Source organism: Balaenoptera physalus, assembly GCF_965194825.1.
Source record: "Balaenoptera physalus genome assembly, chromosome: 19".
Lineage (NCBI taxonomy): Eukaryota > Metazoa > Chordata > Mammalia > Artiodactyla > Balaenopteridae > Balaenoptera > Balaenoptera physalus.
In genome coordinates this window covers 17,624,921-17,652,471 of record NC_138900.1, presented here as the reverse complement: position 1 = coordinate 17,652,471, position 27,551 = coordinate 17,624,921, and the positions used below count along the sequence as shown (strand labels likewise).

Genomic DNA, 27,551 nt, shown 5'->3' with positions numbered 1-27,551 from the left:
CTTGGGCGCGGACCGCAGAGAGGAGGGCGGGGGCGGGGGCGGGGACGGGGCGGAGCGGAGCTGGGGGCCTGCGCCATAAAGCTCGTTGCGCTCTCCTATCCTTCGCCTGCCGCGCGCCACCCGCCCAGCTTCCTCCTCCGTGCTTGTCCCAGTCCGTGTTCTCTGCCGCTCTCGCCATGGCCGCGCTCACCCAGAACCCGCAGTTCAAGAAGCTGCAGGCATGGTACCACGAGCACGGCTCTAAACTCAACTTGCGCCGCCTTTTCGAAGGAGACAAGGACCGCTTTAACCACTTCAGGTGCGCGCGCGGGGCCAGGGGCGGCGCGCGGACGTGCCGGACCCGGATGCGGCGCGGGGTCCGGCTGTGCAGGGCCTGGGTCGGGAGGGCTGGGCGGCGGTCCCTGGGGGCCCCCGGCTACGGATCTGGGCGTAGGCCAAGGCCGCGCTTCGTCCTTGACGCCTCCTTGAAGCAGGTTTCCGGGTGCTGGCTGGAGGTCTCGGGGCCCCGGCAGCTTCGTCATGAGGATTGGGCCTCTCTGCCGCTTCCCCTCCACGGGGACATTTCTCTCTCCTCCCCCTCCACCAGTCCCTGCCGTTTGAAGCAGCCCATCCTTCTGCGGTTGTGAGCAAGGGCCCTCGCCGACGCATCAGGCCCAGAAGGGCTGCCCCCTTCCACTCGGTCCTGGCCGAGAGTGTGCTCGGGACCTTCTGTGGGGTGCGGTCAGGGTGGGACCGGCCCGGGGGATTTGCGGGGAGCCGCGATGGAAGGGTGGAGAGGTGGGGCCGTGATTCCTGCCCAGGAGGCTAGGTCCGGAGACCCATGAACGACCAGAAAAGGAGAAAATCTTGGGGGTCGGGAATGGTCACTGGCGTAGGGGTTCGGGAGGGGAGGTCTGTGGCTCCAGACTGGAAGTCCCTGATGGCCAGCCCTGTCATCTGGGTCCTTCCCTGAGTAAGTTGAGTCGCAGAGTGGAAGCTCTGGGAGGGAATGGTCACTCCCTGGCCTAGGCAGGGGCAGCGCACCCAGCTGTGTCTTCCCATCCCCCAGGTCAGTTTTAGCAGAGGAAAGGCTCCTCACCAGGGGTCTGCATCTTGCCCTGTGCTGCTGCTGCAGGTCAGCTTGGGGGGCGGACAGGTGACAGACGACACCACTGTGCCAGCTGGCCACCTGAGGCTTGTTTGGATTTGGCACAGGGAGGATTTTTTTTTTTGGAAGCATCTCTGGTCAGGGAGCAGGCTGGGGTGTGGTCAGCCGCTTCTGCCATCTTTCTGCAGCTTGAACCTCGACACCAACCATGGGCATATTCTGTTGGATTACTCCAAGAACCTTGTGACGGAGGCTGTGATGCAGTTGCTGGTGGACCTGGTAATGTTCTGCTTGGGGAGGCTTGACCCGTGACCCACGGTGTTGTGGACGAGCTGGGCTACTGGCGTCCTCAGGTCCTTGAGCATCTTTACTTCCTCCTCTTAGTGGATCTCAGTAGTTGCCCCTGTGCCCGTGCCCCTGCCCCTGGCTCAGGTTCTGACAGGCATCCCAGGGGACTCAGTGCCTGATGTCTGAGCAGACCCTTCCCAGGCAGTGGGGGAGGGCACCAGTCTGCAGCCATTTGTCAGCCCCACCGGGGGCTGCACCAAGCCTTGTGCTTGGGGCCTTGGACTCTTGGTGGCCAGTGTGGGTGGCACCAGGCCTCAGTGTATTCTCTTCTCAGGCCAAGTCCAGGGGTGTGGAGGCTGCCCGGGAACGCATGTTCAGTGGTGAGAAGATCAACTTCACCGAGGTGAGCAGGCAGACTCCGTATACCCTCCACAGCCTCTTCCTTCCCTTTGGGGTTTGTCTGACTGTTAGCAACATCACCCTGTGTCCGTACCCCTCCTCTTAGGCAATGCTTTTGCTTAACCAGGGGCCTGAAGGCCTATTTCCTCAAGCAAGTTGCACAGCCTTGGGGTGTGTCTTCCCCAAGGCTGCAGTCTAGGTCTGGTGAGCGTGGAATGGCTCCCGGTGTCTGCCTGCGGACAGCACCTCTCAAGGCTGCAGGGAGAGGGCTTCTCAAGGCATGCTCAGAGAAGTAGCTCTGATCCTTGCTACAAGATTTGTTAGTGAAAAGAAGACTCATGTCAAAATCAACCTCCTCAGTGGGAGGAGTCAACAGGAAGCTGTGGCAAGGCCAGGCCTCGGCCACCCTGTGCCTGAGTCGCTGTGGGACCCTGTAGGCATAAGAACCACTGAGCACTCAGGGTGTCATCCTCATGGTGTTATTATCCTCGTTTTACACATGAGGAACCTGTAACTCAGAGGTCAAGTCACTTATCCAGTGTCATTCTGTAAGTGGCAGAGCCACTATTCAAACACCCCTGTCTTTCACTCCTGGGCTAGGTTGAGAGACTGCAATCAAGGAGGGCTTCCTGGAATAGTGCATTTGTCTACAGAATGTGGCACAGGAGTGAGGTTGGGCGGGGTGAAGGCAGTGTGGCATGAAGCCCTCCACCTTAGTGAGCCTCTCCCTGCGTTGGAGTCCTGAGATCATCCCTTTCTGTCCCCCTGGAGTCTCAGACCTGTTTCTTTCAAGGACTCCTCTGCTGCCTCCAGCTTGATGGGACTGTTGCTCTCACTTGATAAGGCCAGCTGCCTGGAGCCTATCAGACTTAGGGTCTGGTTTGGTTTCCAGTAGTGGGTGTGATGGGATGCTTGGTGAGGGAAGCTTGAGTTGCCTGTTTTGCTCCACTTCCAAAGGGCCAGGGACACTTTTCAAAAGGCGCCAACAAACACCATGTACTTTCACCAGGAAGATGAGACTGGGCTTCATGAGCCATGGTCCTCTGTAGCCATTCATTGCTTGTCTCTGACCTGTGTTGTCACCAGTCTGCCTTTGCTCACTCTGTTCAGCGTTCCTTGACTTTTCACGCCCTGAACATCGGTGGGTCGGTGGGGCCTGTCCCAGGCCTGTTCCGGTCTCCCTCGCCTTGCGACTGTCTGCAGCACATAAGGGAGTGGCACATGCCTTGCCTTGCCTCTAGGACCTGGAGTGGCGCCTATTTCCATGAGCACACAGTGGGTTTTGAGTATGAGACCATGGTACTAGCAGACCTTAGGGCCTGCGTGTCCAGTGGATAAGGGGCTGAGCTGACTCTTGGGGCACACTGCATCATGCCCAGCTGGGAGTGTGGCTGCCCTGGGGTGGAGGCCCTCACACGCTGACTCTCACCCCCAGGATCGGGCAGTGCTGCACGTGGCCCTTCGGAACCGGTCAAACACACCCATTTTGGTGGATGGCAAGGATGTGATGCCAGAGGTCAACAGGGTCCTGGAGAAGATGAAGTCTTTCTGCCAGGTATGCAGCTGCTGGGCTGGACTTCCCCTTGGCCGTGTGTGTGCTTGTATTTGGGAATCTGGGGATCCTGATGGGCCGCCACGCTCCTTGGAGAGGACCCCAGCCCTCAATGCAGCCTGAGGTGGCGGTGGTCTCTGTGACAGCTAGCCGTGGAGGCTCTGCTAAGGCAGGAATTTCCCTGACCCTGTTCTCAGGGAACCCACCACTGGCAGCAGTAGAGCAACCTCCTTCCTGAGCTCTAACACCTGTGGGCTCACGGTGACAATCTGGCCAGGACAGAGTTCTGAAAAGAAAAGTGAGGCCCCTGAGGGACGGGATAGTCGGGGAGAGACTTGCTTTTTCTAACCTCTTTAGTCATGTGCCCTTATTGCCTAGTCTAGAACTAGATGAAATTTAAAACAGAAAATTTTCTTGACCACACCCCAGCCAACTCTCCAGAGGCAGCTTTTATAATGTTTGCTGTTAAATCTTCCAAAAGTTTTCTGTGCATGTACTAGCATGTCTGTCGTCTCTTCTTTGAAACACATACAGGCACATGTGTACACACACATGCAGCTTGTCCCTGTGTCAGCGTTAATGCACACAACTGTGCTTCCTTTTCCTGTGTGGGGGTGTAGGGGTTGCCTCAGAGACCAGCTAGAGATTTCCCCACATCACCTGCCATTGCCTCAGTGTCTACCCCATGGTGATTCTGCAAGAGTTGGTGGATGTCCTCAAGCCTGGAGTACAAGGGTGATGTCTGTGGTCTGGACGGTTTGTGTGGCCGTGTGCATGTCTGTACGTGTGGGTTACGCATGTCTGTACGCGTGCTCTGGGAGTGATAATCTAGGCTCTAGTCATCTGGTCCCTGAGAGCAGTGTCCCCCACGTGTGGCTGGTCATCTTCAGACCTGAAACGGCAGGAGGTGATCTGGGCATCCATCCTAGAGGCTAGGCAGGCAAGTGAGTGGGACTTCGCAGGGTGAGGAAGGCTTGGGATCCTGATGAGAATCGGGATTCCAGAATGTCCCTTAAGAGTGGTTGGTGCTTGTGATGGGCTTTGGATGGGATGTAAGGTTGGGCATTTCCAGACATCTGCTGTGAGTGGCAGAACTGATGTGTCTCGGAAGCATGGTGCTCTGTTTGGTCAGCCCTTGTGTGCTCGGGCATGCCATGTGGAGAGTGTGTGGCACTGGTCGTCTGGGAAGCTGTTTCCAGGAAAGCCCTCCCTTATAGCTGGCTGCTGGATACCTGACTCAGACTGATGGGGTATTTATAGTTCAAAAAAGCTGCTGAATAGCAGCAATTCCATGGTAAGGAGCACTCCCCATGGCTGTGCTCTCAGAAGGTTGCCAAGATTGGGTGAGGATGTTCACCATGACCTTGATTGTCATGGCAAAAACCAAAAACAGCCTGACCTCATTTATCAGAGGACTGACCAGTAAAGTTAGTATATGTTCATAAACCGTAGTCCTGGGCACCATTAGGAATTAGGGAGCTACAGTTGCATTGACCTGCTGTGCTATTCAGGATATACTGTGAAGTTGAAAAAGGAAGTTGCAGAACTGGTGTGTTTTCGTAAGATCCCCCATCTGGTTAAATAAAGAGTATATGTAGTAATAGTAAAGATACACAGAGTTTCCCTTCTAGGATGCTTTATTATAACAAAACTCATGGTGAGATTTTTTTTTTTTAATAAATTAATTAATTTATTTATTTATTTTTGGCTGCATTGGGTCTTTGTTGCTGCGTGCAGGCTTTCTCTAGTTGCGGCGAGTGGGGGCTACTCTTCGTTGCGGTGCGTGGGCTTCTCATTGGGGTGGCTTCTCTTGTTGCGGAGCACGGGCTCTAGGCGCGCGGGCTTCAGTAGTTGTGGCTCGCAGGGTCTAGAGCGCAGGCTCAGTAGTTGTGGCGCACGGGCTTGGTTGCTCTGCGGCATGTGGGATCTTCCCGGACCAGGGCTCGAACCCGGGTCCCCTGCACTGGCAGGCGGATTCTTAACCACTGCGCCACCAGGGAAGCCCCTCATGGTGAGATTGATTGTTGAAAAACTGAGCAATTTATTTTCTTTCTGTATTGATGGAAAATTGCTCATGGCAGGTGATTATTATCTAAAAGAAGTAAAATTACTGGGTCTTACTGGTTTTGGGAAAGCCATGTATACTAGTTTCCTATCGATGCGTAACAAATAACTCCAAAATTGAGCAGCTGAAAACAGCAGTCAACATTTCTGTTGACTGGTTCGGGCTCAGATCTCATAAGGTTGTAGTCAAGATGTTGGCCCAAGGTTACATTCATCTGAAGGCTTGATGGGGGATGAAGGATCTGCTCTCAAGATGGCTCACTAGCAATTAGTGCTGACATTTGGGAGGCTTTAGTTCCTCATCTTGTGGACCTCTCTACAGGTTGAATGTCCTCATGACAAGGTAGCTGATTTTTCCCAGAGTGACTGATCCAAGAGAGAGCAAGGCAGAGTGCCTCAATATCTTTGAATACCTTGAGGTAGCATCAGAAGTTACTCTTTCATTTCTGTAATACCCTGTTGGTTGTACAGGTCAACTCTGATCAAAGTGGGAAGGGACTACACAAGGACATGAATGCAGTGCCAGGAGGTGAGGATAGCTGGGAACCATCTTAGAATTTGGTTATCATAGTCTGCCTTCTGGCTCCCAGTGATTCATCATGTTCCTTCCACATGCAAAATACCCTGTTCTCTTTCTCTTAAGGCCATATGCCATTACCATATCAGCTAGAAGTGAAGAACCTCATAATCTAAATTAGGTACAGATATATCTGTATTTTCTTTAATACAACTTAAATACAGTTCCTTTTGATCTGGAGATATGTGAATTAAGCAGACAAGTTATTTATCCCTTACACACCCAACATACAATGGTGAGATAGGCATAGGATAACTGTTACAGGATAATTCCTTTTCAAAAAGGGAGGAAAGTGGAAGGCACACAGGAAACATTGGTCCAAAGCAGTTCTGAAATTGAGCAGGACATGCGTTAGCAATTGCTTGGTTAGGACTCAAGGCCTAGGAATTGTTCCTCAAGGCTTTTGGCTTTGCCCTTAGTCATCCTTTTTACATGAAAGGTAGTCTGTGTTTGCAATTGCCTAGTTTTTTCAGCCTGCTTACTGCCTATAGAAATGTGGGTTTTTAAAGATCTCTTTTCTGGGACTTCCCTGGCGGTTCAGTGGTTAAGGCTCTGCACTTCCAATGCAGGAGCGCGCAGGTTCGATCCCTGGTTGGGGAACTAAGACCACACATATACACGCCACAGCCTAAAACATAAAAATTATTAAAGATCTCTTTTCCTTTTTTATTTTTATTATTATTATTTTTTTGGCCATGCCGCATGGCATGTGGGATCTTAGTTCCCAGACCAGAGATCAAACCTGCGCCCTCCTGCATTGGAAGTGCGAGTCTTAACCACTGGACCACCGGGGAAGTCCCAAAGATCTCTTTTCCTTTTGTAATACCTCTGTCACTTTCAGTCCAAGCTGATAGTGTTTCTGACAATTCAGTTATCTTAAAAACTTTGTGGGTCTCCTGTGGAGCTTACTGGGGGGTGGGGGGGGTCCACTCCATTAGACAAAAGCTATACCCACAAATTTTTTCAAGATAAGTCCTTTCCTACAATTGCTTCTAAGACCACAGAGACAGTACTTGTAAGCTTTTTGGAAGCCTTACCTTCAGCCAAAATGTTCTCTGTGTTACCACCTTAGTTCTTTCTGAGGTCTTAACAAAGGATTTTACAGCTACATTCTCTGCTTTACCTTTTGAAGCTTTTCTTACAGTGCCCTAGATTTGAACTTTGCCGAAGAGCCATCTCCTAATTTTAGCGTCAGTTATTTTCTGGAGAGGCTGGGAATTTTCAAATCCAATGATTCCTGGCTTCTTTTTGTTTAAAAGTTCTTCATTAAGCTTATTTCTCTCCTCTTGTATTTTATTATAAGCAGTAAGAAGCCAGGTAGTTCCTATAACACAGCCTGAAAATCTCTGTAGCTAGATCATCCAGATCATAATAGATACATCTTTTACTTTCCCCATTAATGCAGGCAACAGTGTTATTAAATTTTCTTTCACTACATAACAAGGATTCTTTTTCCTACAATTTTCAGTAGTGTTTTCTTCCCATTTCTTTAAATCTATACCAGCAGCCCCCTCGAGGACTATTAAACCTCTGCTAACAGTCTCTTCCAATGTTTTTTAGGCTTTCACTAACTCTCCTCAAGGTTCTTTTAGCTTTTACCTATATTTTAATTTTTTTATTTTTAAAAAATATTTATTTATTTATTTTGGCTCTGCCGGGTCTTAGTTGCGGCACGTGGGATCTTTTTAGTTGCGGCATGTGGGATCTTACTTGTGGCATGTGGACTTCTTAGTTGTGGCATGCGGACTCTTAGTTGTGGCATGCGGACTCTTAGTTGCAGCATGCACGTGGGATCTAGTTCACCAACCAGGGATTGAACCCGGGCCCCCTGCATTGGGAGCACGGAGTCTTATCCATTGGACCAGGGAAGTCCCTACCCATATTTTTAGATTTTTGTTATGGTAATACTCTACTTGTGGTACCAAAGTCTGCATTAGTTATTTATCATTATATAACAAATTCCACCAAAACTTGGCTTAAAATAGCAGTAAACATTTACTATCTCACACAGTTTCTATGGATCAGAAATTCAGGCTTAACCGGTTGGTCTTGATTTGGGGGTCTCTCTTGTGGTTGTACTCAAGATGTCGGCCAGGGCTGTAGTTATCTGAAGGTTTGCTGGGTTCTCAAGGATTCTCTTCCAAGGCAGTTCCTATTCATGGATGGTGAGTTAGCATTGGCTGTTGAAAGAAGGCCTCTGTTCCTCACCACACTGGCTTCTTCGTACAACTGAGTCTTCTCATAACATAGTAGATGGCTTCCCCAAGAGTGAGCTATCCAGGAGAGCGAGGCAGAAGCTGCATGGTCTTTCATGACCCAGCTTCTGAAGTCACACTCCATCATTTTTGCAGTATCCTAGTGGGTGCATAGTGAGCCCTGTACAGCATGGGGGACCCTATGGGGATGTGAATACTGGGAGGCAAGAATCCCTGGGGTCCATGTGGAGCTTGGCTGCATGTCTGTCATTTCTGTCCCTGGCACAGACCAGTCACAATAGTTGGCATTTCACATCTCTTGGCCTCTGTCATGTTAGGTTCTGCTGAAAGTTCGCTCTTGTTTTGCAGATTCTGACAATGTTGCTGTGAGGTGGGGATGTCACCCCGCTTACTAATGATGAGAAAAAGGGTCTAGTTGGGGCTGAGTGTGGCAAGGATGTGACACTGGGTCTCAGTAGGCCTCTGATAGGGCCTGGAAGTCGGGACTGAGGTGTAAGGATACAGAAGTAACGATGCATTTGAGCAGCAGTTTATACTCAGGGGTCTGGGCTGATTACATCTCCCCGCTCTGTGCCAGCGTGTCCGGAGTGGTGAATGGAAGGGGTACTCAGGCAAGTCCATCACGGATGTCATCAACATCGGCATCGGCGGCTCTGACCTGGTAAGGAAGGGGCTGCCTTGGGATGGGGGAGGAGGGGTCCCATCCAGGGCCTTGGTTTCTCCTGAGATGGGACCTGGCTGTTCTCACCTCTCGTGGGCCCTGGAATCTTGTTTTCTGATGCTGCGTCTTCCCACAGGGACCCCTCATGGTGACTGAAGCCCTCAAGCCGTACTCTTCAGAAGGTCCCCGGGTCTGGTTTGTCTCCAACATCGATGGGACCCACGTTGCCAAAACACTGGCCGCCCTGAACCCTGAGTCCTCCCTGTTCATCATCGCCTCCAAGGTACGGCCCTCATACCCGGCCTGACTCCCAGCCCTGTGTGTGCTGGGGTGCGGGGGGGGTGGATGCTTTGCCACTGCCCTGGACGCTGGACCCTCCCAACTGCTCTGAATGAGCCGTGCTTTGTGGATCGGGTGGGCACAGCTGCTCTCAGACTGTTCCTTATCTGGTGGCAAAAACAGTTCACCTGATGAAAGCCTGAACTGGTCCGTATGAGCCTTCATCTTAGGCCCACCCACTCACTTCGCTGAAGGTGTGCTCAGCCTGGGACCGTTCCCATCTTTCTCAGAGATCTGTCTCTAATGTCTGCTCCTTTCTGATCCCAGAGCCATGCCCAGAGAGATAATGTAAGCGTTTTGTTTTTTTGTCATTTATGCCCTGTTTACTCATATCCATGCACATTAAATATTAAGAATTCCATCTGAGATCTGAGATACAGCTTAGTCTGGACTGAAGGGAGCCCCAGGTGTGTCCACAGCTGCTCTCCTGGAGGATGCTCTGGCCTTTGACCTGTGGTGGGGTGGCGGGGGCGGAGGCTGGGCTCTGGGCAGGTGGGGGTGTAGCTCTTACTAGCGTTTCCCCTTTCTCTGTCTGTGAAGTCCTGGAATCACAGGATGACGTTGCAACTTCCAGGCCCCTGCCCCAGACACAGCCACTGATTGTGGCTTTGTGGACACGTGGGTGGAGGTGATGGGGAGTAACTCACTGACCTGCATGCACTGCTCCGTGTGGTAACTGGGCACCCACACGGCCTCCGCTGCTGAGCTCTGGCTCTGGGCCATACCGACCTTGGCTGTTGGACCAACTCCTGTACTCTCTGCCTGCAGACTTTCACCACCCAGGAGACCATCACCAATGCAGAGACAGCAAAGGAGTGGTTTCTCCTGTCAGCCAAGGATGTGAGTGCTGGGTGGGCAGTGGGCAGTGTGCGGGCTGGGCAGGACAGGGTGGGCCTGCCCGTCAGCCTGCGTGGCCACGCTTAGCCCTGTAGCCCTACTTCCCCTGAAGTTGGCAGCAGGAGGCAGCCTTTCTGGTTAAGATATTTGGCTTTGGGACTCCCCTGATGGTCCAGTGGGTAAGGCTCCGCGCTCCCAATGCAGGGGGCCCCGGTTCGATCCCTGGTCAGGGAACTAGATCCCGCATGCGTGCCGCAACGAAGATCCTGCGTGTTGCAACTAAGACCCCGTATAGCCAAAATAAATAAATATTGAAAAAAAAAAAAGATATTTGGCTTTGCCAGCCCAGACAAGCCAAATGTGGCAGGCCCTGCTCTAACTGCTGAGGGCCCTTTCCTTAACGCCACTGGCCCTATGGAATCCTCTCTACCCCTGGCCCCTCCAGCTTTACAGGGGAGGCACCCTGGGCCTTGTGTGCCTGTGAGGTAGGTTGGGCTGCCTGGCCTCTGACCCCTCTGTCCTCTCCATCTTGACATGGGGCTCCTCCGACAGCCTCAGAACTGAGGACTGGGAGCAGTGGGTCCCCCCCGGGGCCTTGGTTTCTCCAGAGACGGGAGGGTCACTGCCCCTGGGAGGCCCCCGGATGGGTGTGGTGTAACTTGCCTCATCTCTTGCAGCCTTCCGCAGTCTCGAAGCACTTTGTCGCCCTATCTACCAACACTGTAAGTGCCCATGAGGGTTCCTGTACTACCTCCCTGGGAGGGCCCGGGCCAGGTCAGGGTCATGGCCTTTCCGAATACATGAGCTGAGGTGTGTTTCACAGGTTCAGGGATCTTGGCTCAGCTGCTGGGGTAGAAGGGTTGGTTGCCTTTGAGGGATGTGAGTTGCAAACCATCCTTACCTTTTCTGCAAGGCAGACAAACCTCTGCTGCTCCAGCAAGGGGCTCACAGTCAGTGGGATCACATTAACCCCACCCATCTCCCGGGCCTGGCTGATGCCCACGACATTCCACACATGTGACCTCCCCTGGCTTCTGCCACTGGCCTCTCCCCAGATGGGATATGCTGGGTACGGGTGGGGGACGCATCCCATTTCTCACATAAGGACGTTAAGCCCCAGTGAAGGGATGTGACTTGTCACCCAGTGATTGCATGAGTCGGTGATGCCGGGATTAGAACACGGGACTAGAACATGGTTACCCACCTGCCAGCTCCTCCTGGCCCCAGGTTGTGCAAGGTAGGGTCGGGGGCGTGTCAGCGGGCAGGGCGGGGCTGTGCTGCAGGGGTCGCGAGGAAGGCAGACCCGGCTGAGCACTTGCTGTGTGGTGGGCTTTGTGCTGGAACCACACCCGGGTCCTCCTGACTCCGCTCCTTCCGTGTCCCCCCTACCCCCACCCCCACCCGTGCCTGCAGTGCTGACTTGCCTGTGGGGGGAGACAGGAGGACATCCTAAGGCTGGCCAACCACAGTGCCACTGTCCACCTCCTGCGGGTAGAGCTCAGACTGGTCAGTGGGGCGTCGCCTGTGGGGTCTAGGCAAGGGTTGCTGACCCTGTCTGCCCAGGGGATAGAATAGGATCGCTCATTCCCTGAAGGCTTCCTGGGGTGCGGTCACCATCCCACTATTGGAAGGGCTGGGCAGGTGTCCGGGCTGTATGTTTCCTGGCCTGGGAGGTTGCCCCTGCCCGTGCTCAGTTTCCAGCTCTAGGCTCAGTTTCCCCGATGTCCCAGGGGGTCTGGTCCAGGCGGTGGCTCTTGCAGAACAGTGTGTGGGCCAGGTCCTCAGAGCGGGTGTGCAGCCCCTCTCAGCAGGAGGGCTTTGTAAGCACTGGGCCACTGGTGTGCTGGACGTGAGCTGGCCTGGCATCTGGCTCTGGGGGTGGGTGGCTCCTGGTCCCGCCTGGACTCGCAGGTGGCTCCAGCGCAGCCCCGGTGGTGGCACGACTCTTCATGCCCTGGAGCTCCTGTTCCTGTGCAGCTAACCCACGCTTCCTTCCTTCTCTTTCCCTTTGCCCTTTTTAGGCCAAAGTGAAGGAGTTTGGAATTGACCCTCAAAACATGTTCGAGTTCTGGGATGTAAGTAAAGGCACTTCCCCGTGGTGGGTGAATCATGTGTCCTTTGCCAAGTCAAGCTTCAGATGAGGGGCCCGTAAGGTCAGGTCAACATTTATTGAGCACCTGCTGCATGCCTGGCTTTGGGAAAGGCCAGGAGGCCCTCAGAGAGGCTTGTGGGGCAGGAACAGCTCTGCTCAGTCAGGATGAGGGCTCCACTCCCACCAAGGGCAGGCTTGCAAGGCCAGGGTGACATTTCCCTGGGTGCCTGCCGGCAGCACCCACTGTGGGGTAACCGGAGCCACCCCTGTCCCCCTCGCTAAGCTGAGGTTGTGAGTTATTCTCAGTGATGACCTTTCTCTGAACTACAGCCGCAATCTGTAAAGGCCAAAGGGCAGGGTGACGCAGGAGGTGTGACTGGGCAGGCCTGGAAAGGAGCTGCAGGGGCAGCTGGAGGGTGGCAGAGAGGAGGTGCCAGGCTGGGGCCTGGGTGGGGCCCCGCTGGGCAGCTCGCAAAGCCAACATTGCTGAGTGGCAGAGCTGTGGGCCACTCTAGTGACAGGCGGTCACATAGACTCATCTCTGCTAGAGCCACAGCTGGTGCCAAGCAGTGAGCAGCTTTCCTTGCAGCTTGCCTGAGTGCAGCCGTGGTGTGAGAAGGGCTCGGGTTGCAGAATGCAGGGAAGGCTTGGGGGGCAGAGATGCAGTGCAGGGTGTGGCGTGGGTGCCTTGAATGCAGTGGGTGTGGCTCTAACACGTGACTTCGGCAGGTGTCCTAAGAGAGCATCGTCCAGTTGGGGATTTTCCCAGTGGGGCTGTTTCCAGGCCTTTATACTGGAAGCTCTCTGCTTGGTGGCAGCATCTGAAGATGTAACTTCCTTTGAAAGCTCTAAAGGCCTGGAGTCTGGGAGAGAATTAAGCCCTCACGCTCTAAGGCATCTTTTGTGTGTAATGAGTTAACTTCTTTCTAGAATGGGACTAGTTATGTGCCATCCTTGGAAGAATTGAGAAGAGTCACTCAAATCCTTTTCTGCGTCCTGTGGCTCAGATGAGGAACCCCGGTCGAGAGAGACTGTGCAGCTTCTAACAAATGTTGCATGCCTGATAAACGAGGGGAGGCACCATCCTCCTCCCCCCCGGGATCTGGAGCCTGAGCAGGTGGTGGTCAGGGACACGTGGGGGCTCCTGCTAGCCAAGGAGCCCAGCACAGCGGGGCTGTGTCGCAGCCTGGCTCGTCATTGCCTGTAACCTCCCAGCCTGCAGAGATGAGTTGGGGTGTGGCTTAGAGACAGACCTGGGTCTCCCAGGTAAGGCCTAGGAATGACAGTTGGGCACAAGAACATGGGGCTGGGGCTGGCTAGTGAGGCCCGAGTGGCCAGGGTGGGCACAGTGGAGGCCTCTAGGGCCAGTCCAGACATGCCTGGAAGGACCTGCCTGGCTCACTAAGGATGTATATTGCTGAATTGAGAAGGTGACATCTGAGGAGCCAGGGACAGGAACAGGTGAAATTTCTGGACCCAGGGTCTCTCAGGTGAGAGAGAGGAGTCAGAATAGATACAAGGATATTGCTCTGGCTCTGAGGTAAGATCTGAAGAGTCCAATCTGGCGTAGGTATGTGTAAGTGGTAAGGCCTGGTCAGCTGTGGTCAGTCATGGGGCAGCCTTGTGTGTCGGGATCAGGCAGAGTCAGCACACATTATTGGAGAGCTAATTTTGGCCGGTGATGTATGAAGAGGAGCCAGGACAGGTACAGGTGATATCTGAAGAGGAGGCACCAGGACAGGTAAAGGTACAGGTGAGGTCTGTGAATTCTGGAAGAATTCAGATATTTATTCTATCAAGTGGAGTCTGAGGAGCCAAAATTAGGTACATGTTCTTTTATTTATTTATTTGTTTGTTTGTTTATTTTTGGCTGCATTGGGTCTTCGTTGCTGCACACGGGCTTTCTGTAGTTGTGGCGAGCGGAGGCCACTCTTTGTTGTGGTGCTTGGGCTTCTCATTTTGGTGGCTTCTCTTGTTGCAGAGCACGGGCTCTAGGTGCGTGGGCTTCAGTAGTTGTGGCTCGTGGGCTCTAGAGCACAGACTCAGTAGTTGTGGCACACGGGCTTAGTTGCTCCGCGGCATGTGGGGTCTTCCCGGACCAGGGCTCGAACCCGTGTCCGCCTGCATTGGCAGGCGGATTCTTAACCACTGCGCCACCAGGAAAGCCCAGGTACATGTTCTTAAACCTGGATCTGTGAGTTCAGGATAGGTGTAACATTGGGATCTCTGACTGGCTCTGAATTAAGCATCAGGTAGTGGGTGGCTGATCACTCAAGTGAGGCGTTTAGAACTCAGGATTAGGCAAACAGAGGTAAGTCCCCTACCTAGGTCTCAGCATCCTGACCAGGTGTGACGGGCAGAGCTCAGGGTGTTGTAGAGGCCCCTGAGGTTCCATAACCAGCCCAAGACGTGATCAGTGGCATTGGGGTCTGAATGGGTTGGGGTATGAGGTGCCCAGATGAGGAAGAGTTAGGAATGTACCTGGTTATAAAAGGTAAGGACTGGGGAGTTAGGACAGGTGAAGAACAGACAGGTAAACCAACCTCGGAGCCACGTCGCTAAGGTGCAGTGTGAGAGGCTTATGGTAGACAAAGGTCTCTAGAAGTGTCAGAGGCCCAAGTCACTCAGACACTGTTTGGCACCAGTGGGCTCTCGCCAGGCTTCCCTCAGGCCAAGATGAGCAGCCAGGGATCTGTCAGGTCTCTGGGAAGAGTCGGTTCAGGTTAGGTTTGTATAGTGGGGTCTCCGGGATGGTCTGTAAAGCCACGTCTGTTTGAGGTCTCAGAAGCTGGAATCAGACAAGGTGTGTATAACTAGGTGTCTTAGGGGAGGCCTGAGGAGCCAAGATTAGGCACATCTGGACAGAAGAGTGTTGGTCAGGTAAGGACACTGAAGCCAAAGGTAGGCAGAGACAGAGCTGAGTCTGACAGGTGGGACTGGAAATCCACGATCGGGTCCAGGTCAGAACTGTGTCCTCAGGTGTTGTCCAGGCAGCTCTGGTGATGCTCAGGGCAGTGGTCCTGGAGATGGTCCTGGGTCCCCTGGGAAAAGACTGAAAAGCTGGAGTCAGGCAGAGAGATGGAGCGTTGCATCCATCCATCTGGAAGGTTCATGAATTCTGGGTCTGTCTGAGGTACACAGAGCAGGTCTGTCAGGTAAGGTTTGAGGAGTTGAGGTGAGATACAGGTTTGTACTTTCAGTTCTTGAACAGGTAAGGTCTGAGCTGCTGAGGTCAGTCCCTGGTTTGTATTCCAGATTTGAGGAGCTGAGGTTCAGCACGGGTAGATAGAACTGAGTTTTTCAGGTAAAATCTGTAAAGCCAAAGGTAAGCCAGAAGTAGGTTGAAAAGTCATGTTTAGGTTCATTAAACTCTGTCCCACAGTTGAGGTCAGGCACAGGTAGGTAGAACAGATCTGTCAGGTAAGCCCTGAGGAGTCAGGTTTGGGTTCATCTAGAAAGACCTGGATCTCTTAGATGATCTCTGAGAATATGAAGTGAAGGCAGGTGGGTAGAGGTAGGTGTCTCAGGTGAGATCTTGAGAGCTGGGACTGGGCACAGGTGAGTAGATCTGCATCTCCCAGGTAAGGTCAGGATAGGTAGGTAGAACTGCATCTCTGCCTATCTTGTAGAGATGTCTTACGAAGTTGAGGAGTTGTGGCCAGGCACAGGTATGTGGAATTGAGTTTCTCAGGTAAGGTCTGTGGAGTCTGCATCTGGTACAGGTTTTATCCTTGGGTCTGTCAGGGTGAGTTAAGCACAGGTGGGTAGAGCAGGGTCTGTCAGGTAAAGTCTGTGGAGCAAGTTCAGGAACCTGGGTCTGTCCAGTGAAATCTCAAAAGTCACAGCCAAGTCCAGGTAAGAAGAAGCAAATGTCTTAGATGACCTTTGGCGAGCTGAGATGAAGTACATGTAAGCAGAGCTAGCCTGCCGGGGCGGTCTCAGGAGCCAGGAACAAGCATAGGTAGGCAGAGGTTGCTCACCATGTGCAGTTTGAGGACCCAAGGTCATGCACAGGTAGGCAGAGCTGGCCGTCCAGCTGCAATCTCAGAAGCCAGGGCCAATCACAAGTAGGTAGAACTGACTTGCCACATGTGGTCTGAGGTAAGCAGAGCTGGTCCACTAGGTACAGTGTAAGGTGCCAGGTTGGTAGAATTGGTCTACTGGGTATTGTCTGAGGAGCCAGGGTCAAGCACAGGTAAGCAGAGCTGGTCTGCTAGATATGGTCTGAGGAGCCAGGGTGATGCACATGTAAGCAGATCTGGTCCGCTAGGTATGGTCTGAGGACCCAGGGTCAAGTACAGGTAGGTAGAGCTGGCCCACTAGGTGCAGTCTCAGGACCCAGGGTCATGTACAGGTAGGCAGAGCTGGTCTGCTAGGTATGGTCTGAGGATCCGGTGTCAAGCACAGGTAGGCAGAGCTGGTCTGTCAGGTATGGTCTGAAGGTCCAGAGTTGTGTACAGGTAGGCAGAGCTGTCTGGTTAGGTATGGTCCGAGGATCCAGGGGCAAGCACAGGTAGGTAGAGTTGGTCCACTAGGTTTAATCCGAGGATCCAGGGTCATGTACAGGTAGGCAGAGCTGGTCCACTAAGTACGGTCTGAGGACCCAGGGTCAAGCACAGGTAGGCAGAGCTCGTCCACTAGTTATGGTCAGAGGAGACAGAGTCACACACAGGTAAGCAGAGCTGGTCCGCTAGGTGCAGTCTAAGGACCCAGGGTCATGCCAGGTGGGCAGAGCTGGTCCACCAGGTTCAGTCTCAGGATCCAGGGTCAAGTACAGGTAGGCTGAACTGGTCAGCTAGATACAGCATAAGAAGCAGGGTCATGTACGTGTATACAGAGCTGGTCCACTAGGTATGGTCTGAGGATCCAAGGTCAAGCACAGGTAGGCAGAGCTAGTCTGCCAGGTATGGACCAAGGGTCCAGGGTCATGTACAGGTAGGCAGAACTGTTCCTTTGGATATGGTCTGAGGATCCAGGGTCAAGCACAGGTAGGCAGAGCTGGTCCACTAGGTACAGCACAAGGAGCCAGGTCATGTACAGGTAGGCACAGCTGCCCCCTCAGTGCAGTCTAAGGACCCAAGGTCAAGTACAGGTGGGCAGAACTGGTTTGTTGGGTATGGTCTCAGGACCCAGGGTCAAGCACAGGTAGGCAGAGCTGGCCCACTAGGTATAGTCTGAGGATCCAGGGTCATGTACAGGTAGGCATAACTGGCCTTTCAGTTATGGTCTGAAGGTCCAGAGTTGTGTACAGGTAAGAAGAGCTGGTCCACTAGCTATGGTCCGAGGATCCAGGGTCAAGCACAGGTAGGCAGAGTGGGTCTACTAAGTATGTTTTAAGGATCCAGAGTCATGTACAGGTAGGCAGAGCTGTTTGGCTAGGTATGGTCCGAGGATCCAGGGTCAAGCACAGGTAGGCAGAGCTGGTCCACTAGGTATGATCCAAGGATCCAGGGTCATGTACAGGTAGGCAGAGCTGGTCCACTGGTATGGACTGAGGACCCAGGGTCAAGCACAGGTAGGCAGAGCTATTCTGCTAGTTAGGTTCTAAGGATTCAGGGTCATGTACAGCTAAGCAGAGCTGGCTGGGTAGGTATGGTCTGAGGACACAGGGTCATATACCGGTAGATAGAGCTGGTCTGTTAGGTACAGCATAAGAAGCCAGGGTCATGTACAGGTAGGCAGAGCTGGTCTGCTAGGTATGGTCTGAGAATCCAGGGTCATGTACAGCTAGGCAGAACTGTTCCATTGAGTATGGTCTGAGGACCCAGAGTCAAGCACAGGGAGGCAGAGCTCGTCCACTAGTTATGGTCAGAGGAGACAGAGTCATGCACAGGTAAGCAGAGCTGGTCCACTGGGTACAGTCTCAGGACCCAGGGTCAAGTACAGGTAGGCAGAGCTGGTCCATAAGGTATGGTCTGGGATCTAGGGTCAAATACAGGTAGGCAGAGCTGTCTGACTAGGTATGGTCCAAGGATCCAGGTTCAAGCACAGGTAGGCAGAGCTGGTCCACTAGGTGTAGTCTGATGACCCAGGGTCAAGCACAGGTAGGCAGAGCTGGTCCACCAGGTATGGTCTGAGGATCCAAGGTCAAGCACAGGTAGGCAGAGCTGGTCCACTAGGTATGGTCCAAGGACCCAGGGTCAAGTACAGGTAGGCAGAGCTGGTCCATAAGGTATGGTCTGGGATCTAGGGTCAAATACAGGTAGGCAGAGCTGTCTGACTAGGTATGGTCCAAGGATCCAGGTTCAAGCACAGGTAGGCAGAGCTGGTCCACTAGGTGTAGTCCGAGGACCCAGGGTCAAGCACAGGTAGGCAGAGCTGGTCCACCAGGTATGGTCTGAGGATCCAAGGTCAAGCACAGGTAGGCAGAGCTGGTCCACTAGGTATGGTCCAAGGACCCAGGGTCAAGTACAGGTAGGCAGAGCTGGTCCATAAGGTATGGTCTGGGATCTAGGGTCAAATACAGGTAGGCAGAGCTGTCTGACTAGGTATGGTCCAAGGATCCAGGTTCAAGCACAGGTAGGCAGAGCTGGTCCACCAGGTATGGTCTGAGGATCCAAGGTCAAGCACAGGTAGGCAGAGCTGGTCCACTAGGTATGGTCCAAGGATCCAGGGTCATGTACAGGTAGGCAGAGTTGTCTGATGAGGTATGGTCCGAGGATCCAGGGTCAAGCACAGGTAGGCAGAGTTGGTCCACTAGGTAAGGTCTGAGGATCCAGGGTCATGTACAGGTAGGCAGAGCTGTCTGACTAGGTATGGTCTGAGGATCCAGGGTCAAGTACCGGTAGGCAGAGCTGTCTGACTAGGTATGGTCCGAGGATCCAGGGTCAAGTACAGGTAGGCAGAGCTGGTCTGCCAGGTATGGACTGAGGGTCCAGGGTCACGTACAGGTAGGCAGAGTTGGTCCACTAGGTAGGGTCTGAGGATCCAGGGTCAAGTACCGGTAGGCAGAGCTGTCTGACTAGGTATGGTCCAAGGATCCAGGGTCAAGTACAAGTAGGCAGAGCTGTCTGACTAGGTATGGTCCAAGGATCCAGGCTCAAGCACTGGTAGGCAGAGCTGGTCCACTAGGTATGGTCCGAGGATCCAGGGTCATGTACAGGTAGGCAGAGCTGGTCCACTAGGTATGGTCCAAGGATCCAGGGTCATGTACAGGTAGGCAGAGCTGTCTGACTAGGTATGGTCCGAGGATCCAGGGTCAAGTACAGGTAGGCAGAGCTGGTCCACTAGGTATGGTCCAAGGATCCAGGGTCATGTACAGGTAGGCAGAGCTGTCTGACTAGGTATGGTCTGAGGATCCAGGGTCAAGTACCGGTAGGCAGAGCTGTCTGACTAGGTATGGTCTGAGGATCCAGGGTCAAGTATAGGTAGGCAGAGGTGGTCCACTAAGTATGGTCCGAGGATCCAGGGTCAAGTACAGGTAGGCAGAGCTGGTCTGCCAGGTATGGACTGAGGGTCCGTCCAGGGTCATGTACAGGTAGGCAGAGCTGGTCTGCCAGGTATGGACTGAGGGTCCAGGGTCACGTACAGGTAGGCAGAGTTGGTCCACTAAGTATGGTCTGAGGATCCAGGGTCATGTACAGGTAGGCAGAACTGGTCTGCCAGGTATGGTCTGAGGGTCCAGGGTCATGTACGGGTAGGCAGAGCTGTCCCCTAGGTATGGTCGGAGGAACCAGGGTCATGTACAAGTAGACAGAGCTGGCCCAGCAAATGTGGTCTGAGCAGCCTGGGTCAGAGGCAGGTAGGCAAAGCCTGGCTGCCAAGTATAGTCTTGAGGAGACCTAAGGAGTTACGGTTGAACACAGGTAGGTAGACTTAGCTCTTTCAGGTGTTGGATTCAGGCAAAGGTATGTACCCTTGGTCTTTTGGTGATGCCTGAAAGACAAGGGTTAAGCCTGGGTTGGTAGAGTGGCCTCAATTCAGGCCCACGGCACTGGGGTCTTCTGCAGATAGGCGGGACTCTGCGGGGCTCATAGCAGATACGCAGCCTCTAAGTTAGACATGAGTAGGTGGATGTGGCTCTCTCAAGCAAGGACTTTGGGGCCAGATGTATGTATGCTTGGGTCTTGCAGGTGAAATCCTTGGAGCGTGATTCCGGCTCAGGTACATTGACCCAGGTCCTAGAAGTTAGGCCTGGGGTTAGTCACAAGTAGATAGAACCACATCTCTTGGTGGGGTCTGCTGAGCACAGGTACGCAGAGATGTTTGCATCTGATGAGGTCTGAGGCTCCTTACTGAGGTGTTGGTGCCCAGGTTAAGCAGGGGTTGATAGTGTTGGATCTGTTTGTGAGATGTGAAAAGCCGAGTCAGACACAGACGGTAGACCTGGCTCTCTCATGGTAGGCCTGGGAGCCGAGATCAGGCCCATGGAGATAGAGCTGGATCCCTTGGGAAGGTGTGAGGAGTCTGCGTGTTGGGCTCAGGGAGGTGGGCCTGGGTCTGTCAGTTGAGATGTGAGGGGTCAAGGTTAGGCACAGACAGGTATGTGAAGCCCGGTTCGTTAGCTGAGCTGTCTGGAGCCTGCCTCTGACAGGTGTATAACCCTGTGGTCTGAGGTACTGGAGTTGAACACAAGTAGGTGAGTTAACCTCCCAGGTGAAGCCATTGCATCCATACCCAGGGCTGCTATGTGGACCTGGCTTCGTCACTGAGTCCATGGATCAGGGTCACATGGCAGAGGTATAAACATGATCTTAGGTGGGTTTTTGCCCCCTGGTTCAGGTACAAATTGGCATCCCCGGGCTTGTTAGATGAAATGAATGGGGCAGGATCTAGCCTAGAAATACGTAATTGGTACGACTGGTAAGGCCTGAGAAGGTGGGTCAGACACAGGTGGGACCCTCAGTGGTAGGCTCAGGCACGGTCAGGTGGGTAGAGTGGACTGTCATCGAGGGAAAGGCAGAGTCATCGTAGGTATGTGTACCTGGGTCTGCCTGGGGAGGTGTGCGGAGCGCTTGGGTTCAGGTAGGAGAGGTAGAATGAGCTGAGCCATGTCAGCCACCTGTTCTTAGCACCCTGGTCAGGTGTGAGGGGTGGAGCTCAGGGTGTTGCAGAGGCTTGAGGATCTGTAACCAGTCCAAGGTGTGGTCTGTCACATTGGGGTCTGGCTGGCAGGGTCTGAATTAATCAAGTGGGGAAAGAGATTGGATTTTACCTGGTTGGAGAAGGTGAGGTCTGAGGCTCTGGGGCAGGTGAGGCACAGAACGTGGAACTGACTGCAGAGCTACATCTCTAAGGTGTGGTGTGAGAGACCCACTGCAGGTGAAGGTGAGGTCTAAGGACCTCAGGTCCTTAAGGTCTCAGAGGCTCAAATCAGACACTAGCTTCGCTGGGCTCTCCCAGAACAAAAGTGAAGTCTGAGAACCTGACCTCAGTCAAGGTCAGCAGCCTGGAATCTGTTGGTCCGAGTGCTGGCTGTCTGCTCAGGCCAGTTTCTGGATTTGAGTCTATTGGGTGAGATCTGAGAGCCAGTGTCAGGCATGGTGTGGTCTGTGGGACTGTGACAGTCAGGTAAGGTTCCCCCAAACCCAGACCCTTTCTAGGTAAAGAGCCCCATCATTCGTCTTATTATCCAAGCCAGAAACATCTGGGCCACATTTGATTCTCTCATTCTTCCAATTCATCCTTTTTAATTGAACCTCCTGAATCAGTGCTCTGCATCCCTGCCGCCCCCATTCAGGGTAGCATCATTCTTTGGACAACCACTGGGGCTCCTAGGTGGTTTCCTGCTTCCATTCTCCCCTCACCCACAGACTTCTTGGTTCTCCAGCCTTGCCTCTCAGCTTCTACCCTCCAGTTCTCACGCCTTCCTTCATCTTCTAGATTGTGCTACACTTCTTCCTGCCCAGCCTGTCTCATCAGGCTTTCAGGATAGAATTAAGCCTTAATGCCCCAAGGCATCCATTGGATGTAATGAATTAGCATCTCTCTTTTGCCTCTAGAAGGGTGCTAGCCTTGGACCAACCTTGGGAGTATTGAGAAATTAAGTCACTCAAAGCATTTTCTGTGGGGCTTAATTCTCTCACTGTTGAGAAAGGCTGCTCTTGCTGCAGGACCTTTGCATATGCTGTTCTGGCTGCTGGAATCCTTCTCCTCCCTCTGTGCTTCCCTGGGTAACACTTACTCATCCTTCACATCCAGGCTCAAGCACCCTCAGAGTCCTTTTATTCTTGGTTTCCTTTCTCCCAAGCACGTCATCTCATTTTCACATTTATTGGCATGATTGTTTCATTTATATCTTTCTCCCCTGTGGATTGTTTGTATTGCCTATGCTAGGAACATGGTAGGTGTTCCAGAAATAGTTGTTAGGAAGACGTGACTGGAGATCTGAGGATTCTGAAGGTAAAGTGGAGTCTGCAGTGTGGCATGAGAAGGCACAGTGTGAATGGTAGGCCTCAGTGTGTCTTGGGCTGAGGCTGAAGATCAGTCAAGCCTAGGTGTGAGCCACTGGGCCTGTCAGTGTCCCAGGAAGCAGGGCTAGGCACAGGTAGGAGGTGCTGGGTCTGTCAGTACAGCCTGAGGAGTCGGGAATGGGCACAGGTATGAGGCACTGGATCTCTCATTGTCAGAAGTGGCAAGGCCAGGCCCAGGTATGAGACTTCGGGTTTATCAGTATCTGAGGAGCAGGGGCCAAGGCCGGGTAGGAGGTGCTGGGTCTTTCATTGTTCAAGGAAGTATGCGTGGGCACAGGTGTGAGGCGCTGGGTCTGTTAGCGTCTAAAGAGGCTGGACACAGGTATGAGTCGTTGGGTCTGTCGGTGTCCTTGGAGGCACAACCAGACACAGGTATGGGATTCTGACTTGTCGGTGTCCAAGGAGGTGGGCTAGGCGCCAGGTCTGTTGGTGCCTGGGGAGGCCGGACCTGGCACAGGTATGAGGCGCCGGGTCTGTCGGTGTCTGAGGAGGTGGGGCCAGCCACGGTAAGGTCTTTTGTTGAGTCTCGTGGCTCTGGTCGGTCCCTCGTATAGTCTGCCCTGTTGGTCGGCCCAACAGTTGCTGGCGCCTGGCCTGCTGTCTTGCTTCCCAGAGGTGGGTTGGCCCCAGGGCCGCGGAGCTTCACCTGTAGCAGAGCATGGTTCTCAGGGGGCAAGTTCCATGGCAGGAGGGAGGGGGGCGGGGTGTGCCAGCCCTCCCTCAGCGCCTTTTCCTGTCTCTCCTAGTGGGTGGGAGGCCGCTACTCGCTGTGGTCAGCCATCGGACTCTCCATTGCCCTGCACGTGGGTGAGTGTGCCTGTTTGTGTTTCTGTCTCGGGAGACCGTGTTGAAGTCTGAAGTCGGGCTGGGGGCCTGTGTCCCTGAATACCTTCCCGTTCCCACAGGCCGCTGGCCTCTCTGCCCTTGGCTGGAACAGTTCTTTCAGGTCAGGTGGGAAGGGCCGAGTTTCCTTGCGGCTTTGCGGGTTGGCCTTTCTCCCCGCCCCTCACCACTGCGGTCCTGCTCGCTCCTCCACGCCAGGTGGCCTTAGAGCTGCCTCAGTGCTCAGGGCTGACTCTGATTAGAGGGGCTTTCTACAGGCCCAAGTCCTCCCAGATCCTGTTTCTTCTGGCTCCCCCTCCAGCCTTTCCCCGGTTCCAGAAGAAGCTGTGTCCATGTCCAGGAGGCATAGGGCATGACCATTTCTGTTGACGCTGCTTTTGTGTCGCAGGATTTGACAACTTCGAGCAGCTGCTCTCAGGGGCTCACTGGATGGTAAGTGCTGAGGCTTGTGTTCTCTGCCAGGCGCTGGCTGGAAGCTTGTGGTTGGCCCAGCTCCCTCCCCCTCGCCCTCACTCCTTGCCTCCTGGGAAGCTGCTCAGCCCCCACCCACCCTGTTCTCATTTCAGGACCAGCACTTCCACACGACGCCCCTGGAGAAGAATGCCCCCGTCCTGCTGGCTCTGCTGGGCGTCTGGTACATCAACTGCTTTGGGTGTGAGACGCATGCCATGCTGCCCTATGACCAGTACCTGCACCGCTTTGCTGCCTACTTCCAGCAGGTACCAGCTGTCAGGCCAGGCCTTGGGCTGGGGGGCCCATGAGCCTGGGGGCCCAGGTTCCTGCTCCTCCAGGGGCCTTTTCCTCCATTACCCTTGGGCATGTCCAAGGCCCACCTGTGCTCCCCATCTCATGGAGAATCTTTGTAACCAGGATCGGTGTCAGTTGAGTTTGGCTACCGTGGGAGGGGCATGACTGGCTATCATGGTGCCCTGGCCAGTCAGGCTCTGGCTTGGCTCAGGGCATGTGCCTCAGCCAGGTCACTTCTTTCTTGGACATCACCCGACAGGGTGGGCCATAGCCTGGGACCCCCATGGTTTGCACTGCCTTTGTCCCTCCAGAAAAGCAAGTTTACACCCAGTCTGTGGTGCCTCTTTGGGCTACTCACAGCCCTCTGCCCCTGGAATCTCCACAGCCCCCCTAGAGCAGCCCCTCTCCCAGTGGATCCTGTGACTGGAGGAGGGGCTGAGGCTCCCCAAGGCCCAGAGTCTAGTTGGGGTGACGGCCCTCAAAAGCTATACAGTCTGGATTCCAGCCTGCCTCTCCATTAAGAAATCAGTTGAAGATTTTGTGACCCGTTTCTGCTCTTAGGGAGGTCCTCCCTGGACCTCCATATACACCTTCTGCTGGTCATGGGTGCTTCAGCGCGGTCGAAGCCAAAAAGCTTGTGAGCTGTGCCCTCCCAGGTGAGGGGACATAAAAGAATCATGCCTGCCCATATCTCACAGGGCCAGGGCAGGGCAGGGCAGGCGTGCCTGGTGCATCCCAGGCTGGTTTTGGGCATGTGCATGAAGGAGCAAGACTTGCAGATCGATGACTGGGTTTCTGGCCCCGTTCCAGGGTGACATGGAGTCCAACGGGAAGTACATCACCAAGTCCGGCACCCGTGTGGACCACCAGACGGGCCCCATTGTGTGGGGGGAGCCAGGGACCAATGGCCAGCATGCCTTCTACCAGCTCATCCACCAAGGTAGGGCCCATCTGGCCTGGGCAGGAGTGCTGCTGGGGACGGGGAGGGCACGCCAGCAAAGACTCCTCCATGAGGTCAGCGTTCTCCTGTAGGCCACATGGATGGTTTCCATGGGTGGGGATAGGCACCTGGGTGACCACAGTGCCCTTCGCAGGTACCAAGATGATACCCTGTGACTTCCTCATCCCTGCTCAGACGCAGCACCCGATAAGGAAGGGTTTGCATCACAAGGTAAAAGCCCTCATCCCGACCCTCTTCATGCTGTCTTAGGCTCACATTACACCCAGACCTCTTAAGACTGATACATTAGTCAGCAGTACTAGTTTTCTGTTCCTGCCACCACAAACTTAGTGGCTTAAAGACAACACCCATTTATTATCGTGGTTTCTGTGGGTCCCAAGCCCATCACGCTCTCCTGGGTCTCTGCTCAGGTTCTCACAGGCTGAAGTCAAGGTGTCGGCAGGACCGTGTTCCCTTCTGGAGACTCTGGGGGGAAATCCTTTTCCTCATTCATTCAGATTGTTGGCAGAATCCATTTCTATATGGTTGTAGCACCAAGACCTGGTTTCTTTGCTGGCAGCTGGGGGTCGTTCTCAGCTTCTAGAAACCCCCTGGACTCTTGGTCTCAGAACCAGCCAGCCTGGGTTGAGTCCACCTGAAGCTTCGACTCTCTCCTGCCTCTTCTTCTGTGGCATCTCTCTGGCTGACTCGCTTGCTGTCCTCTTCTGTTATTTTTAAGGGCTATGTGATTACATTGGGCCCACCTGGATAATCTCCCTATCTTAAGGTCTGTAACCTTAGCTCCGTCTGCAAAATCCCTTTTTGCCATGCGATATAATATACACAGGCGTTAACAGCAGGGGGCAAAGATCAGGGAGCCAGGATCTTGCCTGCCACAGCAACAAAGGGGAAACCCACCCAACTCCTGACCTGACAAAGTCCTTGAAGAGGACCGATCCTGCCTTATCTTGGGTGTGCAGAGTAGCATGGGTTACTGTGGGCACAAGCTTTGGACTCTGGAGTCCTGGGTTTGAATTCTAATTCTTCCCCTCTGTCCTTCTGGGATTCAGTGCTGTTGACTTGAGGAAACTGAGGCTCAACTAGAAAAGAGATGACGCCTCTCCCCCTCAGGATCTTAAAAAATAGATGTTGGTAAAGTTCTTAACAGGGCCCTCGGCAAGTAGTACGTAGTCCTTGAAGGGTAGGTATCATCGTTACCTACTTTCCAGTGTCAACAGATGTGCTCTGTTGTCCCCCCCTTGCTCCAAGTAAGCTCCAGAGTGGGGGCAAGCAGCCTGACCCCGACTGCTGAGACTAACCCCGACTGGGCAGTGCCAGGCAGTCTTGTCCACCTGCCTGAAGCTCAGACAGCGCTTCAAAATGGTACTCGATGTCTCTCTCGTCAGATCCTCCTGGCCAACTTCTTGGCCCAGACTGAGGCCCTGATGCGGGGGAAGTCGACAGAGGAGGCCCGGAAGGAGCTACAGGCTGCAGGGAAGAGTCCAGAGAACGTTGAGAAGCTGTTGCCCCACAAGGTCAGCACTTCTCCTGAAGTGGGCTTTGGGTGGCATCCTGGAATTGGAAGGATAAAGTTGTGTGGCCAGAGCAGGGGCTCGTGGAGTGCCTTGCCTGTCTTGCACAGTAGGAGGGGCTGTCCTCACAGAGCTGCCCATCCCAGCCTCTGGGGCGGCATGTGCTTCCCTTATGAGGAGTTAGGGATCACGACTAACTGGGGGACATTTCTGGGTGTTTTCTGAAGGTCTTTGAAGGAAATCGCCCAACCAACTCTATTGTGTTCACTAAACTCACGCCATTCATTCTTGGAGCCTTGATTGGTAAGTGAGCGGGGAAGGTCCCGGCTTCGGGTAGGTCGGACTGGGCTGGTAGAGCCCTAACGTGCTCCCTCCACAGCCATGTACGAGCACAAGATCTTCGTTCAGGGCATCATCTGGGACATCAACAGCTTTGACCAGTGGGGGTGAGTTGCTGGCTAAAGGGGAGGGTGGGGAATGCCTGTGAGTTGGCTGGTGGATTTCACTAGCAATGTTGGAAGCTTCCTCATACCATTCTTTCTCCTCGCCCTGGCAGAGTGGAGCTGGGAAAGCAGCTGGCTAAGAAAATTGAACCTGAGCTTGATGGCAGCAGCCCAGTGACTTCTCACGATTCTTCCACCAATGGGCTGATCAACTTCATCAAGCAGGAGCGTGAGGCCAGAAGCCAATAAACTCGTGCCCGGCAGAAGTCCCTGTTGTGACCGGTCCGTCTTTTCCGTCCTGCCCAGAGTCTGCACTGCATGGTCCTGCCCAGAGCACCCTCTGGTTTCGGGCTTGGACCACAAGCCCTTTGGGGGAAGCTGGTCTGGAATTGCCAGCCTCACCCTCTCCATGTCCAGGCCCCCTCTGTCTTACAGTTGGCTGAAGTGTTTCAGTGCAGCTGATTTTTCCGACCTATGTTCATTGTTCATATACCAGGTAGAAAATAAAGATGCCACAAAGGA

At 53.7% G+C, this 27,551-nt stretch overlaps 1 protein-coding gene across 1 annotated transcript; it reads left to right on the top strand.

Moving 5' to 3' along the window:
* The first annotated feature begins 91 nt into the window (after positions 1-91).
* Positions 92-27,551, top strand: GPI (glucose-6-phosphate isomerase). The gene is made up of 18 exons (XM_082437881.1): positions 92-298; positions 1,276-1,366; positions 1,710-1,778; positions 3,210-3,329; positions 8,761-8,844; positions 8,981-9,127; positions 9,952-10,023; positions 10,698-10,742; positions 12,042-12,095; positions 23,271-23,331; positions 23,756-23,799; positions 23,934-24,086; positions 24,925-25,054; positions 25,209-25,285; positions 26,461-26,589; positions 26,814-26,889; positions 26,966-27,032; positions 27,143-27,551. The coding sequence occupies exons 1-18, from the start codon at positions 177-179 to the stop codon at positions 27,276-27,278; spliced, it is 1,677 nt and encodes a 558-aa protein (XP_082294007.1). The 5' UTR covers positions 92-176; the 3' UTR covers positions 27,279-27,551.

Bases quoted from the DNA above. Each gene is read 5' to 3' on its own strand.
- GPI (XM_082437881.1), top strand. From the start codon at position 177: ATGGCCGCGCTCACCCAGAACCCGCAGTTCAAGAAGCTGCAGGCATGG. The intron at 3,330-8,760 runs GTATGCAGCTGC...GCTCTGTGCCAG, and splicing joins AGATGAAGTCTTTCTGCCAG to CGTGTCCGGAGTGGTGAATG. The intron at 27,033-27,142 runs GTGAGTTGCTGG...TCGCCCTGGCAG, and splicing joins AACAGCTTTGACCAGTGGGG to AGTGGAGCTGGGAAAGCAGC.